Source organism: Sander vitreus, chromosome 4 (genome assembly GCF_031162955.1).
Source record: "Sander vitreus isolate 19-12246 chromosome 4, sanVit1, whole genome shotgun sequence".
Taxonomy (NCBI): Eukaryota; Metazoa; Chordata; class Actinopteri; order Perciformes; family Percidae; genus Sander; species Sander vitreus.
The window spans coordinates 15,725,378-15,742,878 of record NC_135858.1 but is presented as its reverse complement, the minus strand read 5'-3'; the positions used below and the strand labels follow the sequence as shown (position 1 = coordinate 15,742,878).

At 37.4% G+C, this 17,501-nt stretch overlaps 2 protein-coding genes across 2 annotated transcripts; one reads left to right on the top strand and one right to left on the bottom strand.

Moving 5' to 3' along the window:
• Positions 1-1,921: 1,921 nt before the first annotated feature.
• LOC144516937 (THAP domain-containing protein 6-like) lies at positions 1,922-6,411 on the bottom strand. Its single transcript, XM_078248656.1, has 6 exons — positions 6,286-6,411; positions 5,275-5,458; positions 5,013-5,120; positions 4,700-4,904; positions 4,096-4,226; positions 1,922-3,984 (listed from the first exon to the last, which is right to left on the bottom strand). Exons 1-5 carry the CDS (start codon positions 6,363-6,365, stop codon positions 4,213-4,215), a joined length of 591 nt encoding a protein of 196 aa, XP_078104782.1. The 5' UTR covers positions 6,366-6,411; the 3' UTR covers positions 1,922-3,984; positions 4,096-4,212.
• Positions 6,412-7,782: 1,371 nt separating this feature from the next.
• srsf3a (serine and arginine rich splicing factor 3a) lies at positions 7,783-15,568 on the top strand. The gene is made up of 7 exons (XM_078248652.1): positions 7,783-7,891; positions 8,639-8,691; positions 11,823-12,027; positions 12,110-12,250; positions 14,360-14,383; positions 14,482-14,562; positions 14,999-15,568. The coding sequence occupies exons 2-7, from the start codon at positions 8,688-8,690 to the stop codon at positions 15,024-15,026; spliced, it is 483 nt and encodes a 160-aa protein (XP_078104778.1). The 5' UTR covers positions 7,783-7,891; positions 8,639-8,687; the 3' UTR covers positions 15,027-15,568.
• Positions 15,569-17,501: the final 1,933 nt, after the last annotated feature.

Sequence of the window (17,501 nt, the reverse complement as noted above, 5' to 3'; positions counted from 1 at the left end):
CTTTTTAAATTATTTTACACTTAGAATAAGAGAAGTGGTCACTGCTAGCAATTGCTTCATTTAACTAACAAACACTTGATTACATATTGCTGCCTTGTTAATGCACTGTATTATGTAATGTATTTTGTTTATTGTTGCTGTTGTGATCTGTTGTTGTGTTGGATGCTGCTATGTGACCTTGTCCTGGCTATAGTCTCACTTACAAAATTTGTTTTAATCTCAATGTGACTTCCAAGTTAAATAAAGGTTAAGAAGAACACCGTAAGATTAAAAGAGTGTCAAGACTTTCGGATGTTTGGTTTCTTTTGTTTTGTCATTTTGTCAGTTTATACTCTGGTCCTAAATAAACATTATTATTAAGAAACGTAACCCTTCTGTTGTTTAGAGATCCCCTTTAACAACTCAGAAAACATTCTATTACTTTGATACTTTAGGAAAGGCATGAATAATAATTTTATCTAAACAACATATTTAGATGCGTATTGATGAAATCCTGTTTTCAATGAGTCCTGTCAGTACAAGTATGAGATATACAGTATTACATACAAAAATGTAAATTTAAGATAAGATAGATAAGAGAGACTGTATTGTCATCCATATATGACAATGTGCAGTACAGTTCATAGAGGAACAAAATTGTGTTTCCCTGCTCGCGGTGCAAAAACAAAAACATGAACAAATGGATCTAAGGTGCAAACAACAAGATACAAAAACAGATACAACTAGTGCAATAATAGAAAATATAAATGCAAGTAGCGTAAATTAATGTAAACAAATTTAAAGTGAATGAACAACAGTAAAAGCAATTCCCTGTGGATAAGATCATTATTCATCTGCTTTTGTGTTTAAATAAAGAGCATGAGATGTTAGAATGTCTTTGATGAAGTCAGGCTTTCACTGAAGCAAGACGTATACATCAGTGTTTGCAACTTCCAATTAAAGTCATAAAAGATGTTTATGGCTTTGCCTTTTCTACCTTTGTGGTCTGAGGATACTGGTATGTTATTATGCCCAGAATGTTTGCAATACAGCATACTTTATGGCTTCACTGATAACCTATTTCAGAAGTCTGCTACAGAAAACGACACACTGTTGCAGCTGTAATATATGTTCAAATCAGTATAATCATCTGTATAATGCAATACAGTTCAACAGCACCACCAACTACATCTTCCAAAATGATCAAAAAGTTGAATTAACAGCTTGTAAAACAACTTCAACAAAAACTGAAGATTATAACCTTCACAAAGGTTAGGTGGGACTTATTGCAGGATTGTTGTATTAGATTGCATTAGTTTGAGCTAGGTGTACCTAATAAACTGGCAGCTGAGGGTATGTTTTCATGTTTAGCCCATATAACACAAAAAGCATGACATATTTCCTTATTTGGTGTGATAACAATGCCTTATGGTAATTTCGGCATTTTGTCACCTTCATCCGATGTGTAGACAGTTTGTGGCGGGGGGTGTGTGTGTGTGTGTGTGTGTATCACTTTCTACATAATGCAGATTAATGAAGTCAGAAATTAAAATATATATATACACAGTATATATATGAAGGAAGAAAATTGATCTTGAATCATATTTTTACATGCAGCAGTGGTGTTTGAGACCCCAAACAATGAGGAAGTAAAGCCAATGTCACCTAAACACAATGGCTAAACTTAAAACTGAAACAACTCTCTCCTTCATGGCACAGCCCCTTCACCAAACTGGTGCTAATGGGTGTTATTATTCTGGACAAATATACTATTAAATAATTTGGCATCAGGCACAGGGAAGTGCATAGCCATTCAATAGTAATCTGTCATGTCAGACAAGCACTAATGAGACTTGATGACAAAAAGCTTGAGATAAGTGTGAGTATTTGCTTGATAACTATTTTGACAGTTCACAGTGGCAGTTAGAGCCCTATCTAGACATTGTTTTTAAAATGACTACAAACAAGACATTTGATATGTTTGTTTTACAAACGAGGATCATTTACTGTGTAAAAAAAAAAGTCAACTGCACCATTACTGGGTCCAAAATAAGACTTTATTTAGGGCTAGTGCGGTAACAAAACATGGTCATTAAGACCATTAAGTCACCTACAACTGTACGCAGATTTCCGCTTGCCACAGAAAGATTAAATAAGCATTTTCCCTCATCTTATGTTTTATTTTACAATATTAGGACTGAGGGTCAGAGAGGTACAAAGACCAGTTATTCATACCTCTTCCCCTACTTCTTTAAAATGTGTCTCTATGCAGGAAGTGTACATACAGTATCTAACCACCCACCTGAACACTTAGGAGTCGTTTGTGTTGTTTTATTCTGTTGAGCAATAACTGTCCTGCTCTGTTGATTTACTTATGTTCCATGCACAGCAATCGCTACATGGCAGGCAGTAAATGCTATACTGCATGAATATGTTTCCTGTCAAAATGAAACACAACAGCTAAATGATGTACTGTCTGCTTCTGTACTAGCGATGCATTTGACGTAACATCTCATAAATATGGCGATGAATTTGCCTTAGGCTCATTATTTAGACCATGGATCGTTCACAATAATAGTGACTGGATATTTGCAGTCAAATCTCAACAATTAAAACCTCTTGAAAATAAGTAATTTTCGTATTTATCTTGTGGTGGAAGAAGTACTCAGATCCAAAAAAAATACAAAAAAATTTAAAAATACTCCATCACAGGTAAAAGTCCTGCATTTAAAATCCTAGTTAAGTAAAAGTACAGACGCATTATAAGCTAAAGTTAAAGGAATTAAAGAAATAACTGGTTTGCAAAAAATCTGCCCCTTGTGACTGATATGACAAATAACATTATACTGAGGGTGAAACTAGTTTTAAATACTTTATATGGCCTACAGTTATAGTTTAATCCAGTGATTACCAAAGTAGGGGTCGTCACAAGATAAATCTGCGGGGTCATGAGATGATTAATCTGTTTTTTGTGTGTGTGTAGTGTAATATTCATATTTTGCTCATTTACATTTTAAGTCACACATTATTTACAAAACCTGTGTACAGTGTATCAGCAGGGCTCTGCAGAGTTGCAGTTATTTTTTATTTTCACATTAGTATTCACGCTTTCACTCACAAAGTCACGACAAAGACATTCTTATCCAATAGCCCAACAACACTACTTTACATAGCTGCGTTTTTAAACTGCCACTCTGAAACTGTAGAGTGTGAATTTTTGTTTTTTTGTGGTAGCTATCACAAAAAGCTGCTGTTACTGTAACAGATGTGTTAATGAAACTGTTACAGCATACATCACATGAAATCTGCTTCATAACCTGCAATATAAACCAGAGCATTCTCGGTTAGGCACCGAAAAGCTAGGGGGCAGGTAGCTGTGGTCCAACACACACTAACGATATTCTCAAATGAAGAGGATCCCTGCGGTGTCAGAGTCCTCAGATGGCACTACTACGGATGACATGTCCACAGTTGACATAGACACTGGGTGGATCCCAAATCTCTAATTTGAGATTTCCTCGCTCCTAGCTTGAACCGGAAGCCGTTCTGGTCCACCTACTTGAAGGCCATCTCAAAGCTCTTATTCCTGCCCCGAGAAGCGAGGACAAAGGATCGAGGAGGGATCTCTGAGGAGCTATGACCGAGAATACACGAGAGCATCCTTCCTGGAAGCCGTGCAGCTTAAAGCCGTTGCTAACTACACCCATACAGCTGACGAATTTACGTGACACGTCAGAGGAAAGAATGTTTAATTTTTCTAAAAACACATTTCCTCGTTTCCTCTCTCCTCGCATGATTTCCTTGTGTCTCTCCCATGCTTCCTCGGTGGTGGATGGTCTAAGACGCGAGGAAGGGAAGCAAGTGAAGGAAACGTGGATGCAATTTAAGGACAAGGGACGTACCCACTGTGTCATCCTGTGTTTCCTTAAGAAATGCTGCATCAGACCATGAGATGGCGGAATACACTCTGGAAGTGAACCACACTCAGGTTGTTGTTCCATCCACCTGGAATTTAAATAAGAGATAAGTCAGTCATGTGTTTTTTTTTTTTAAACCAAATTTGAAATGTAAGCGATCTCTCGTAATAGTATTGTGCACTTAAACACCAGCTCCTACCTGAGGCCCTGATGAAGTGAAAGAGGAACTCCAAATGGTCCTGGCTGAAGCAATATGTGTGCACACAGCAGCTCTGCCATCTTCAGGGTTATGTGTCAATGTTGATGATAAAACCAGTCACAGACAGATACCTTTGAAATATAGAAAAATATCAGTATGCAAATACTTTCTGGATAAAACCATCAACTCAGTCTTATGACATTGAACAATGTTAAAGTGAATATTACTGCTTTGAACTAGAACATACATGGGAAAATAGATACGGTAAAGAAATTACAACCCTGCAGGGAACTATTTTCGTAGTAAGCACCAAAAAAAAAAAAACATGTGCATGCAAGCACATGATATGAATATACATTAGATTATATATGTGTGTGTGTTTTTTACATATTTGGTATGACAGTGTTGTTACAGAAAATGAAATTTTTTTTTTTTTTAAATATATTTCACAATAAAATGGTATCAACTGTGGTGAGACTGCAATCTAAAATTGTGTGATGATGAGACATGTATTTAAACCCCTGCAAAATTATAAATGTTACACATGCTTAATCGGTCAAAGGAAGGATGTGTTTTATATCTTTGGCGGGGCAGTTTAACAAACCTGAATGGAAGTCAAGTTTCTGCTGCAGTTCCTTGGTAAGCATATTTTTGTGTTTTAAATCATCTTGCAGGGATTTCACTGTCTTCTTATTCCTTCTTTCCCGATCCTTGGCATTTCTTAAGTCCCGTTGCAATTCCTCCACTTTCTCCTGAGCCTCAGTTAACTTTTTTTTTACTTTAACTGGGTCAAGGGCATACTGATGATCCTGAAAAAATATTATTTCCATCGTAACTTAAAATTATTTTATAAATGCCACTGTAATATAAGCCCAGCATTCTTCAAAGATGTTTAAAACAATAACTGTTTCACTCACCGAGTTTGACTTCGGAAGGTCCTCTGACAGCTGAACGGGAACATCAGGACATTCTGTAGCAGCTTTTTGTGAGGTCCTGCTTGACCTGGGTGTAGGCCTACTGGGCACCTGGAGATAAAGTAAAAAACTATTTCAGTCAATATCAACAATTTCTAACGGTTTCTTTGTATTGTTAGGTTTAGTGGGCAAATTTGTTATTGAAAGATTAAGATTATATAAATTGTCATTATTTATATAGAAACAATTTGCCAATGGTACTCACTTTGCTAAGATGGTTAGGAAATGACGGGATCGCTCCTTCCCTTAAACGAGTTGTCTGTCCAGTCATGTCGAAGTCTTCGGGCTTGAAATGACAGCTACAGACAACTGAGCGTGCATGTGGCTCAAAGTCCCTTCTCCTCAGTGCTACTGTCCATGCCTGTCTTTTAACCTTATCTTTTGGGAACCTAAACACAAAATAAATCCATCTGAATAACACTATGCAATTCTGGATGCTTCTGTTGATTCAATTAAGGCACTGTATGGCACATTAGCACCATGAAACAGTTGTAAACAAACACTTTAGATCAGGGATCTTCCCCAGGGGGTCCTCAGAGTCAATGCAGGGGGGCCTCCAAATTATTGTTAACTTTTGTGTTGTGTTGTTAAGTTTTTTTCAAAAATTAAAAAGTCTTAACATGAATCTAACATATTAGCAAATGTAACTCCCCTCTGACGATAGGCTTACTGGCCTATAGGTAAGGTAGTCACTAAGGCCGTCCACAGATACAGTTAATCCTAAGGCTTCACTGTGCCACATGTATGTTTAACATTAAAACATGATTTATAAAACCACGCCCACAATTATTAGGCTATTTTAATAGCTTAGTATTATATGCAAAAAATGTATGTATAAAGGCTTTAGGCCGCTCTATACATGTAGGCCCAGTTTATTGCGCAACTTCATTTTACACAATATGCAGAATGAGGGTCCCTGCTCTATCTTCCTCTCAGTTAAGGGGTCCTTGGGTTAAAAAACGTTGAAGACCCCTGCTTTAGATGATTTAGGACTAACGTTACTTAACTCAATAACATAGGGTTAGCGACACAGCTGATTGATAAACATAAGTTTCTGCATCTTACTGATATATTAACGTTACTACTTTTCATTTTTTCCTGACATTAGTTAGCTTAACTTCGTATCAGGACAGTCAACTAGCTAAGAATTACTTATTGTGATAGATCAAATTCAACACGTTCGTAACAGTACAATTATTGTAAGATGACTTTTCACCTGTGAAATGTTATTCCCTGCTGCTTGGTTTTGGCATTTCTTCCATTAGAACATCCAACCACAGCACAAAAGTCTGGCATTTTCTACTACACTTTTATTTGAACGGTCCCCGCTGCAATATGGCGGCAGCACAGAGACTGACCTCACAAACCGGATGTAGCCTCTACGTGGTCGCAAATTTACGTTTTCCTAGGATGGCGAAGGCATGGCCCGTCCTACTCTGTCTCTGATTGGCGAGTGCTCGTTGCCTTCGTTGGTTGGGTTGGTTACATAGCTAGATATATGGGTTGGTTAGGTCAGAGACTGTTAGGTTTAGATCTCCACAGCACTTAAATCAATACATCCATGTTTTGTTTTTGTTTGTTTTTATTATTCATTCATTCAGAATACAGAAGGCATCTTTACAAATCCATTTCAAAAATTGAGCTTTTGCCTCTGGTCGAGCATATAAACAAAATCTAGGAGCGTATACATAACAACTCAACATAAAGAAGAAAATAAAATAATAGAAAATAAATATAAGGGAGCTATCTCAAATTAAGTTAAGAGTTTCAAGTAAATAAATCAATTCAAGGGCTTTTTTTTTATTTTTTATCCTTAACCCGTTTCAATGACTTACGCAAAAGATTTAACTCATTCTTCCAATGCATGGATCAGGGAGGGTTTGGTCTTAAAATATCTACATTTATGTATCAAATGTTTTCCGAAAAGCACCAAATTGTTGAGAACAAAATCTACATTCTTATCTTCAACAAATACACCAAACTTTATATTCTTCACTGTCAGAGGTGGCATCTCAATTTCCCTGGTCTGTAACCAGCTCTGCAGAGCTCTCCAGAAAAATTGCACTGACTCACACAGAAAAAATACATGTTCTAGATTCTCAATTTCCTTTTCACAAAAAACATAATTATTTGTATCAAAATTGAATCTCAGTCTTAATAATTCGTTTGTTGGGTAACATCAAAGAATTTGGTAACATCCATGATTGGGTATGTAGATACTGCATCCGGCTTCCAGCAAGGAAGACCCGTGTTGATGCTTCCAGTTGACTGCTACAGCCCAACCGGAGGTTTTGATTTACATTTTTGGCGGAAGTAACACAAATTGTTTGGCTTGCTATAAACGATAAATGCCAGTTGGGTATTTTGAAATGGTTATCACTAGACCTAATACAGCCCAATTTATTATCAGAGCAACACTGTTTCAAATAAAATGTCAATCACGTTTATCAAATCACTTGATCATTTATCACTCTATTATTCAGTTCACATGCAATTTCATCTCCTCCATTTTTATCAAATCATTTTTTGTTTCTTCCAACCGTTCTCTTAATACATCCATGCTTCCAACACAGATGGTTTAGAACATTTGCTTCCACCATTCATTAGTGATGTTTAAGCATGAGATTGGTTAGGGTTAACGTTAGGTTGAATTCCAGGCAAAGCCAATCAGAGGCAGAGTAGGGCGGGGCATGCCTTCGCCGTCCTAAGAAAAGAAATATCTACGTTTGGGTGTTCACAGTAAATGCAGCTAATGTTAGCAGCTTAAACGGACGGCGTGTTATCGGCTGCTAACATTTTTGTTGAACTACAGATACAAAAAGGTGAGCTACATGTCTTATATATTGATCTGCTTGATTCCCTCCACTTGTCGTGTCATGTGACGTTGTTTAGTATGCTGGTGGGCTCAGAAGTTGATTTTCTTTTAAACCGTTTCGTCGTGGTTAATGCCAAATTTGCTAGCTAACGCTGCTACATGCTGTTCTAGCTAACAGAGCTAGCTAGCGTTACTGTGTGCATGGCTGTTTGGGGGGGGGCGATTGGAAATCCTGGCAACATAAATATTTGGTAGTTTAGTTAGACGCGAAAGTATCAGGTTTGTGTAGTGATTATGTAGCTAAATCATGCAAATCTAACTATCAAAGAGGATGAAAAGAAGGTCCAACGATACCCGGTCGTTGTTACGCAGAAGCTAACAAATACTTTTGCTTGCTAGCTAGCGTTAGCTTGGCAATGTGCAGTCAACGTTAGCATTTAAGTATTAAGTCCAATAATGGAGTCCAACTTATTGTGGTTATTACACAGTTGGTAAATTCTTAATGTTTATTATGTTGTAACGGTATTTATGAAAAGCAATCCCTTTCTCTTCTAGAGAAACAAAACAATCGATGTATAACGTCAGTATGTAAATTGTAAGTTCCCCATTGGGGATCAACAAAGCGTATAAATTATAAAGTGAATTCTAACGTTATGTTTAAACAGAACTTTCTGTATGGACATTACATGCATTACATTAAAATCAACGTCAACAATTGGAATGTGGTTTTAACAATTTCTGTTTTTTCTTTCAGGCTCATCTGATTGTAGGACTCTAACAACAAGATATTCAAATCTGGTGAAATGAGTAAGTTATAATAATTTGTTAATTCATTGAGTCAGTACCATATTTATTACCAAAGTAAGTTTTCACTTTCAAGGAATTTGCCTTGGTGTATTTGTGTGTGTATATTTATTTTTATATATATATATTAAAAAAAGGGAAGGAAAAAAAAAAAAGAATAAACAGCTGCCTGGTTTAGATTGAATTCGTTATGCTACTTTTTGCTCAGCTCAAACACTACAGGGTGTTTCCCCCAGGGAATTCTTTAGCTGAGGTGATAGGCCACTTAGATCCTGCCACACCCAGTTTCATTATCCGTTTAGTTACAAGATAACTGAACTACATACATAAATCACATTAATTAAATAAATGGCATTTGCTGTATAAAATAAAACACTGGGAAACCCTGCACTATTGATAGAACCTACAGTATTTGAAGCATTAATATAATCACAGCAGGTAGTGACCCATTTGAATTAACATGAGAAGTAAATAGTTGGTATAATAATCACTGTACAATGTTGCAGTTCTCTAGCCTGCAAGTGTTCTTGAGAGTTTAAAAAAAGGATAGAACTTGGTTTTGTCTTCTGTCGGTTTAACTTAAAAGTGGGGATGTCAATTTTTTAATCTCATGCCGCCATTTATTAATTCATTTTCACGTCACTCAGCTTCGCGTCGTGCCTAACAGGCTACTATTTTGACCCTTTGCCATACGTCCTTGTACCAACACATCCTGCTGCTGCAGGCATGATGGAGAAAGACGGCAGCCACGAAATTTTGAATGGCACTTTTTTATTTTCCAAAACTCCCGGACAGGTCGAAAGCACATTGTGTAAAGCCGAATTAAAATATCAACGAAGCACGTCAAGTTTGAGCTACCACCTACGAGCTAAGCATAGTAGTACAGTTAACGTGACTCAGGTTGATGCTAGCAGGCTCAGACAAAGCGCTATTTTGGAGAGTGCAGAGTGCCGACCTATGGATGAAACTAAATCCCAAAAATGTACTACCGCTCTTGTAAAATGGATGGCAACTAACTGCAGACCTGTGAAGCATCGTAGAAGACTCGGGTCTTAAAGACATACTACGGTTGGCATGTTCTGACCCGTCTTATACATTGCCGTCGAGGGGGACAGTAGTTTCACGCATACACAGCCTGTGCGACACGGAGAAAGCAGCCCAACTGGAACTGCTGCAAGGTGATCACTGGACTTCAGGGAGTAATCAAAATTATTTAGGAGTTACTGCACACTACATTGACTCTAGATTCAAATTTCTTTTTGTTTACAGTAAATAAATGAATAATAAACAAATACAAATCTTAAAATAGAGTTAATAAAGTCACTTTATTTGCATTCATTTGATTCCTAATCAAGATACACTGGTAATAATTGCTTTCCATTGTTAATATGTACTTAATAACTTCTGAAATGCAAAATAATAGAATTTTCACTTTCATGTGATAAAACATGCGATTAATCGCAATTTAACTTTGTTTTTATCGTTTGACAGCCCTACTTAAAAGTTTGCATTTACTGGAAAGTAGTGCTTGTGTAACGTTTTAATACAACAATGTTTTTACTTGAGATGGGTATGCAAACAATGGTGGATTCTGGGGCATTATCACCATGATCTTAGAGACTAAAACAATACTGCAATAAATGCTGTGCCTTATCAGATGGCTCCTCCAGTGCATTGTGTTTTCACACAGTGATTACCTTTGGCTACATTACTACTGTGGTCTTTGGGGAGTACTTTAGTATTAGTAGCTTGTAATATAAATATAGTAGGGCTGTCAATCGATTATTATTAATCTAATTAATTACTCTGTGATTAATCAATCGAAATTAATCACATACATAATTAACGGTGCCTGAACCGATACTTTTTTAAGAAAGTTAAAAAAGAAGGGTACTAAACAGTCAGTGACATTAAAGAAGGCTTGTTTATTGCTAAGGCCATATGGTCAAAATGAAATGATTTAATAATAATGTAATCACTATAACAATAACTTATTTCACTAGTAAATTGCTGTTGAACGACAAAAACAACCACTAGATGGGAAATGGACATTTAACAATAACTTTGAATGCACCACGAGGCTGTAGTTTACCAGTTTCATTGAACGCACCATCTGTGTTTTTCCGACAACGGTTCTTAATACATCCATGGACAACGGCAGCTGCTGATTGTTACATACCGGTGTTGAATCCTCTACAGTAAAACACAGTCAAACTTTACACCGTTTAGCGTTAGCTGTCAGCATTTTAACCGTGTTTAATCCAGCTACTAGCTAGCGGTAGGCTAACGTTAGCTGCTGTCGAGTATAGTGTTAACTCACGTCACGTGCAGCGGTGTTTGTGTTGCCTGTAACATCTGTTTCAGAGCATCCGAGAGAAGTGCAGACATATCAGTGGCACCAGATTTCAGTACCAACCGTATTCAGGAAGAAGATTTTTGCAAGTAAATGTTCCAATTAATGATCCAGGCAGAACATTCTCGTCTCCCTCCTTCATTTTACAGTCGAATGGTGGCTAGAACGGCTCCGGGTCAAACGTCAATATGGAATGGATTAATCTGCGTTATTTTATTTTTTTTAACGCGTTATTTTTTTCTCTCAATTAATCAAAATTAGTTCGTTATTTTGACAGCCCTAAAATATAGTAGTTTCCTGTATTCTAAATAGGGGTGGGTATTGCGATTACAATCTCTGTGACAAAAGTTTTTGTGATACTGTATAGTATTATACTATAATATGGAAAATATCCCAGAAATGCTTTTTGTTTTTTTTGCTATAATAGATAAAATAACGAGGGGAATTTCTGTTTTTGGCTAATTCTGGCAAGAAACTTCATTAAAATTATGAATAAATCCTGTAAAGTGTTGTCAGCAACGGGAAATTTTTTTTTTGATCAAACCAAATTGAAGAGACAAATGACAAAACAAGCCATAGTTCATATGAAACCTGTACTTAACACCACAAACTAAATAAATGTAAATAAGGTAAATGTTGGTGATGTAGATTATTGTGGTTTGGAATTCCTTAATCCAAAATGTTGAGGGACACTCAGTCTTATTCTGGTGATGCAGAATAAGTTATCGCACTGTGTAAGCAACATTCATCATAGCCCTCCATGTTTGTCTCTCTCTTTCAGGCCAAACGGACCAATTTCCCCTTGACTGCAAGGTTTATGTTGGGAATCTAGGAAACAATGGAAACAAGACAGAGTTGGAAAGCGCTTTTGGGTACTATGGTCCTTTAAGAAGTGTTTGGGTTGCCAGGAATCCCCCAGGCTTTGCTTTTGTAGAGTTTGAAGATCCCAGAGATGCATCTGATGCTGTGAAAGAACTGGATGGAAGGTAACTCAACACATTTTTAGTAGTTCTTTTTGCAGGGCGTGTTATTTTGCACTTTCGTACTCATGTGATGACTTCTGTTTAGAACCATGTGTGGCTGTCGAGTGCGTGTCGAGTTATCCAATGGGGAAAAGCGGTCAAGGAGCCGTGGCCATCCTCCATCCTGGTCAGGTGGTAGACGCCCTCGCGATGATTTTAGGCGACGTAGTCCTCCAGTCAGACGCAGGTATGTGTTTCCTACTTGACGGTTAATTTTACGGTTTTATTTACAGTTACATTTGCAGTGTTTTTTTAAAGCACAAATGACAAAGCATATTTACATTCCCCACACACTGTAATCATAATATTTTAGTCCAAAACAGTACGGCAGGGCCGGTTTAACAAGTGTGACAAATAATCTCTTTAGAGCTCAGACCTATTAAAGCTTATTCAACCAAAACCAAATAGGAGGAAGTCTCTGATTGGTCGTTGCTATGGCCTAAATTTAATTGTTAGCACTCTTAGTGCTGTAAATCATGTTAGTGAAATAAAATTATTATTATTAGCACACATACAAAATGAGTTCATCAATAGATAATCTGTGGATCTGGCTGCTTAGGGATTTTGTATATTGATTTCACTCCCTTTAAAAAAGTGGAACCTTCTTCAGTGTTTGAACGTTTCACAGGTATTTTTTTATCTTTGCCAATTTTGCCAAGTCCAAAGGCAGCTTATATCAGCACTTGACTATTCATGAACTCTTATAATGGTATGTCTGTCTGGGGGAAAAAAGAGAGAGAGAGAGAGACCAAGCTCTACCAGAGTGATATTGCTTTACTGGGACATCTTAAGAGCCACAGTTTGCACTTCATCCATCAAACATTTTATAGGTACTTTTCTATAATTACCTTCTGCAGGTGTACATTTTGTTTTCTTTCTGAGTTCAGTTGCCATCTATTAATAAAACTGAACCCCGTTGCAGAGTCACCACCACGCTTCTCACCATCTGAGTCAGTCAACTAGTCTTCTTTCAGCATCATGTGACTGCTGACCAGGGAGCCCCAATCAGCTTGGCTGGTGTTGTCACATGACCAAGGCGCACCGCCAGTCGTCAGGTTCCACCAACCTTTTGGTTCCTGAGCATGCAGCATCCTCCTCTTCTTCCTCCAACCTTAATCCAATCGACAGCGGCCCACTTCACATTATCAACCAATCGGCGTCTTTACTCTATTCTTCACACAACTACTGTATCAACGGGAACAGCCCTTGGCTTACATCCCTTCCCATCCTCCTCCCCCCCAAAAAAAAGGCAGGGAAAATCTACAACTACCCCTTCCAACCAGCCACCAAGCAACTTCATATCTCCAACATTTGCATCATGTGGCAAATCCTCTCTGCAATTCGACTTCCCTCACCATCAGTCTGGCTTCCTTGCGTCATTTCTATCTTGTCCAAATCCCCCAAAATAGTAAGTTGCTTTTATCCTGCTCTTTGTAGTTTTTATGCTTGACAGTTTTCCCTCAGCAGTTATGTAATTTAGAGCAAGTGCAGAGCTGCAAAAATCTACAGATCAAAAGTTGTGGTCAAGGAACTTTTACCGCCAGTCTTCAATTTTTATTCGCAAAAATTAACATTTATCGGATGTTTACCGAGTGCATTTTCATGGCTCGACATTAAGCCATCTTAAGTGATATCCATTGGAATAAAGTTGTTTTTAGTTTTAAATGAAAATATCCTTTCACCACGAGTGCCCCACTTTAATTAATTTAAAATGTCTTGTTTTGCAGCCATCTTTAGAGCCAACACATGTAGGTTACTTACGGTTTTGATGCTGCAGTAAAGAGACGAAGATGATCAGTCTGTTTCTGATCGGGTCCACTTTACCACACCAATTTACTTTTATCATGGAATTGGTGTAGATCATTGTGCACAAGCTGTGTGCCTACAGTGTTTTTAAAAGCAATTTTATAGCAGCCTCACAGCAGACAGACAATCTAAGAACATGTTTTGCACATTTGTCGTATGTATTTGATACGTTGGAACATGTTTTAGTTGTATGTCCCAGGCAAGCCTTAATGTCGAGCCCTGATTTTGTTCCATATTCTGAAATCTGGCTCCATGATTGGTGCTAATTGGACAAAGTTTCCTTTTAATGAGTTGATCTTGATGCAGTTCATGGATGCAGACGATCCTTCTATTAACAGACAAGGAACTACGTGTAACCACGCTTTTACGTGTAATCCATGTCTCTAGGGATCAAGAATACCAGAGGTTTCATTAGTGATGGGAAGGTTAAATTCTCTTCTCTAATTTTTGTTTGCTTCTTTTTTTGTTTTTTACTTCACATGCACTATAGGAGGAGGAGCCGCAGTCGCAGCAGGTAAGCTTCTAACGACTGAATGTATTTAATCTATGCCTTTTTTGTAGATGAGAAATGATCAAATTCATGTTAATTGTTTTTTGGTTTTGGTTCACCAGGTCTCTTTCAAGAGACAGAGGCAGACAACGTTCTCTTTCCAGAGACAAGAAGTGCCCAAGATCTATCTCACGGTCAAGGAGGCAAGTTTACTTATTATGTAAGGGATAGTGTAGGGCGAGCAGGTTGTTATTGTGAGTTAATCTCGGACAGGGTGATGCAGAGGAGTCTTGAATCGCCCTCCCACAGGGTTCAATTCGCAATAATGACCCGCTCGCTCTGCATTATCCCTCTTATCACACAGCTGCTTACTAAATAAATCAATAATTTGACACACTATTGATGTAAAAAATGATTTTATTGGTTTAAAAATGGTCTATGACCAGAAGTGCGTCCACGGCAATGGTCTGTTATCCATAGTGGTTTGCTACTCAGGAATAACTGTAGAATGCCGTAATTGACCATCAGAATCAAGTATTCAGCAAAGCTGTGTAATAATTATTGTACTGTACCTTTTATAGCTAGAGTATTTTGTTATCCGTCATTTTGCGCTTATTCACTAGTTTGTTTATTTTACAGTCGTTCCCGGTCTAACGAGAGAAAATGAGGACCTCAAACGATGGTGCAGGATCATGCTATCGTTGGGGAAAATACAATTTTTTTTGTAGTCATGTTTTTCTTTTCTCTAGGGTTGGCCAAGTTACATATTGTGTAATAGCAGTCTGTTGAATTAACAAGAACGAATTCTATCTTACCCTGCATGTTTTGAAATGGAATACTGGGTTTAGTTTTACATTATCATCCTGTTTTTTAAACTGTTTAATTAAAGGTCATGTGATGTTTTTATTTTGGGGTTTTTATTCTTGGTTGACTCTTAAATTACTGGCAATGGGTTAATGTGAGATGCACCACCAGTCGGAGCATACTTTATACCAGTGACGACAAATGTCAAATGTGTGTTGTTAAATACTGGTGCTGTTGTTTGCAGGCTATCCTTGAAGCCAAAAACATCTGTAATTCTGTATTTTACCTATGTCACTTTTGCAACAAAAAAGGCATTTACTCTATTCAACTTTGCTTGAGTCTCTTAATTCTGACAGTTTGTGCTGCGGTTAAACAACTTGTTCAATAAATGGTTTTCCAAGGTGGCATTATCTCTTCCTTTTTTGTGTTTCAGTAGTTCCACAAACCAATAACAATATTAAAATTCACCATGTACAATAATCAAATTATATTTTGTTAAAGGAAATATGGAAAAATGAAGCTTTTTTTTTTTTTTCATTTCAGGAAGTACCGTATGTTGTTTCTGTTGCCTGATAAAGGTTGCAAATGTAACCCACACAGGAAGTTCTCAGTCACTGTTGCAGTAAAGGAACAACCCCAATGTGTGCGATGTATTTAGCATTCAGCATATGCGGATGACTTGACATTACAAAGCAGCTCATGTGAGATGACAGAAGTGCCAGATTTGGCTGGTAAGTACATGTGGCGTCGTAACAATTATGTAGAAGGCCTGAAATTATTTACCAAATTAATTTGTTCCTCAAATCTATTTTATTTCCTTATGAATGTAGTTTGTGCAGTTTTCACTTTTATAAGAAAGCGACTTAACAGTTGGTAATATGGTAGTAATCCTATATACCAACAAAGCAGTATGTATCTTGACTTTTTTGGTAATTTTGTTTTGTGTGTTGAACAAAATTGTTCTGAATGTTTTACAGTAGTTTTATGGAGAGAAATAACTAGTGTGCTTACTGTACATATTTTTGTTAAAATTCAGTTGATGTTAACTGATGCTGATGGGTAGATTTAACCTTGCTTTGCTGACATGTTGCATGACTGTCTCATGATTTAAGAAAGAAGATAAGAAGCAATGTCTACTCCAAGTGCAAAGAAAAGACTTGGTTCACGTCGCCGGGGAGCAAACCAAAATCAAATCTCTAAGAATGATGAGTTCCACATAACGGACAATACCTTTGTAGCGGAGTGTGACATACCAGAAGAAAAAACTGAATCATTAAATGTACTTGTTAATCCTGACAATTTAACAACTGAAACACAACATCCACCTTCGCCCGAACTCTCAGTCAACAGAAGAAAACTGGGGTCTCGTCGAAGAAATAAACTACTGCATGTTGAGGATTCTGCGACTGAATCATGCCATGAACCTATCGAGGAAGTTGAGGAAAAAACAAGGGTTAAAGAAACCACAGTTACAAAACAAATGTCACTTGCAATACAATCTAAGCAGGAAGTCATTCAAGGGAGTGAACATGTGTCTACAACACATGAAGACTATATTTATTCGGCCACTACACCAAAAGTTCAGTACGTTACTACAACAAACTGTCCAAAGGCTAACCTGGAAAGTTTAATTCCCAAAAGTGAAAATCTGCAAGCAGACCTAGATGAAAATGAGACAGACTCTAAAGTGGTATATGACTCTTATAAATTAGTGGAGACTGTGCAAGAAGGAATTGACAGATCTGACAGTCTTCGCAATGAGGAAGTCAAAGAAAGTGTGCATCTTGTTGGCATCTCTGAATTAACTAGTTTAAGTATGCTTTCATGTCCAGGAGTAGATCAGCAACTCATTGACCAATTAAATTTCAGGCAACTGCCTGAAGAAAAACTTTCCAATGTCCATTCTGTAACAGAAAGAGACGTCAACACAGAATTGTTGAGGAAGGATGGAAATTTACAGGGCAACTATTTGGTGAGTGAGTCACATCTAGAATCACTAGCTATGCAGTTTTGTTCCACACCGGAGATAACCGCAGAAAAAGTCAGCCCAAGAGAAAATACTGCAATTGAACAAGCAACAATTTCATCACCGAAAGAGGAGTTCCCTACAGATGAGAAACAAAATGAGCATTCCAATTTATTTGAAGTAAAATGCGCTCATAATTTAGAAGATGCTGTAAACAACGTGCATGAACAGGAGGTTAAGCCAACACAGATTAAAGAAATGCCTCAAATTGATGACTCATCTGAAAGTGTGATACATGATGCCACAGAGAAATTCTAAAATCATTTCTGGAAACTTGGCATACCAAACTGAAGTCAGTGACACATACCAATC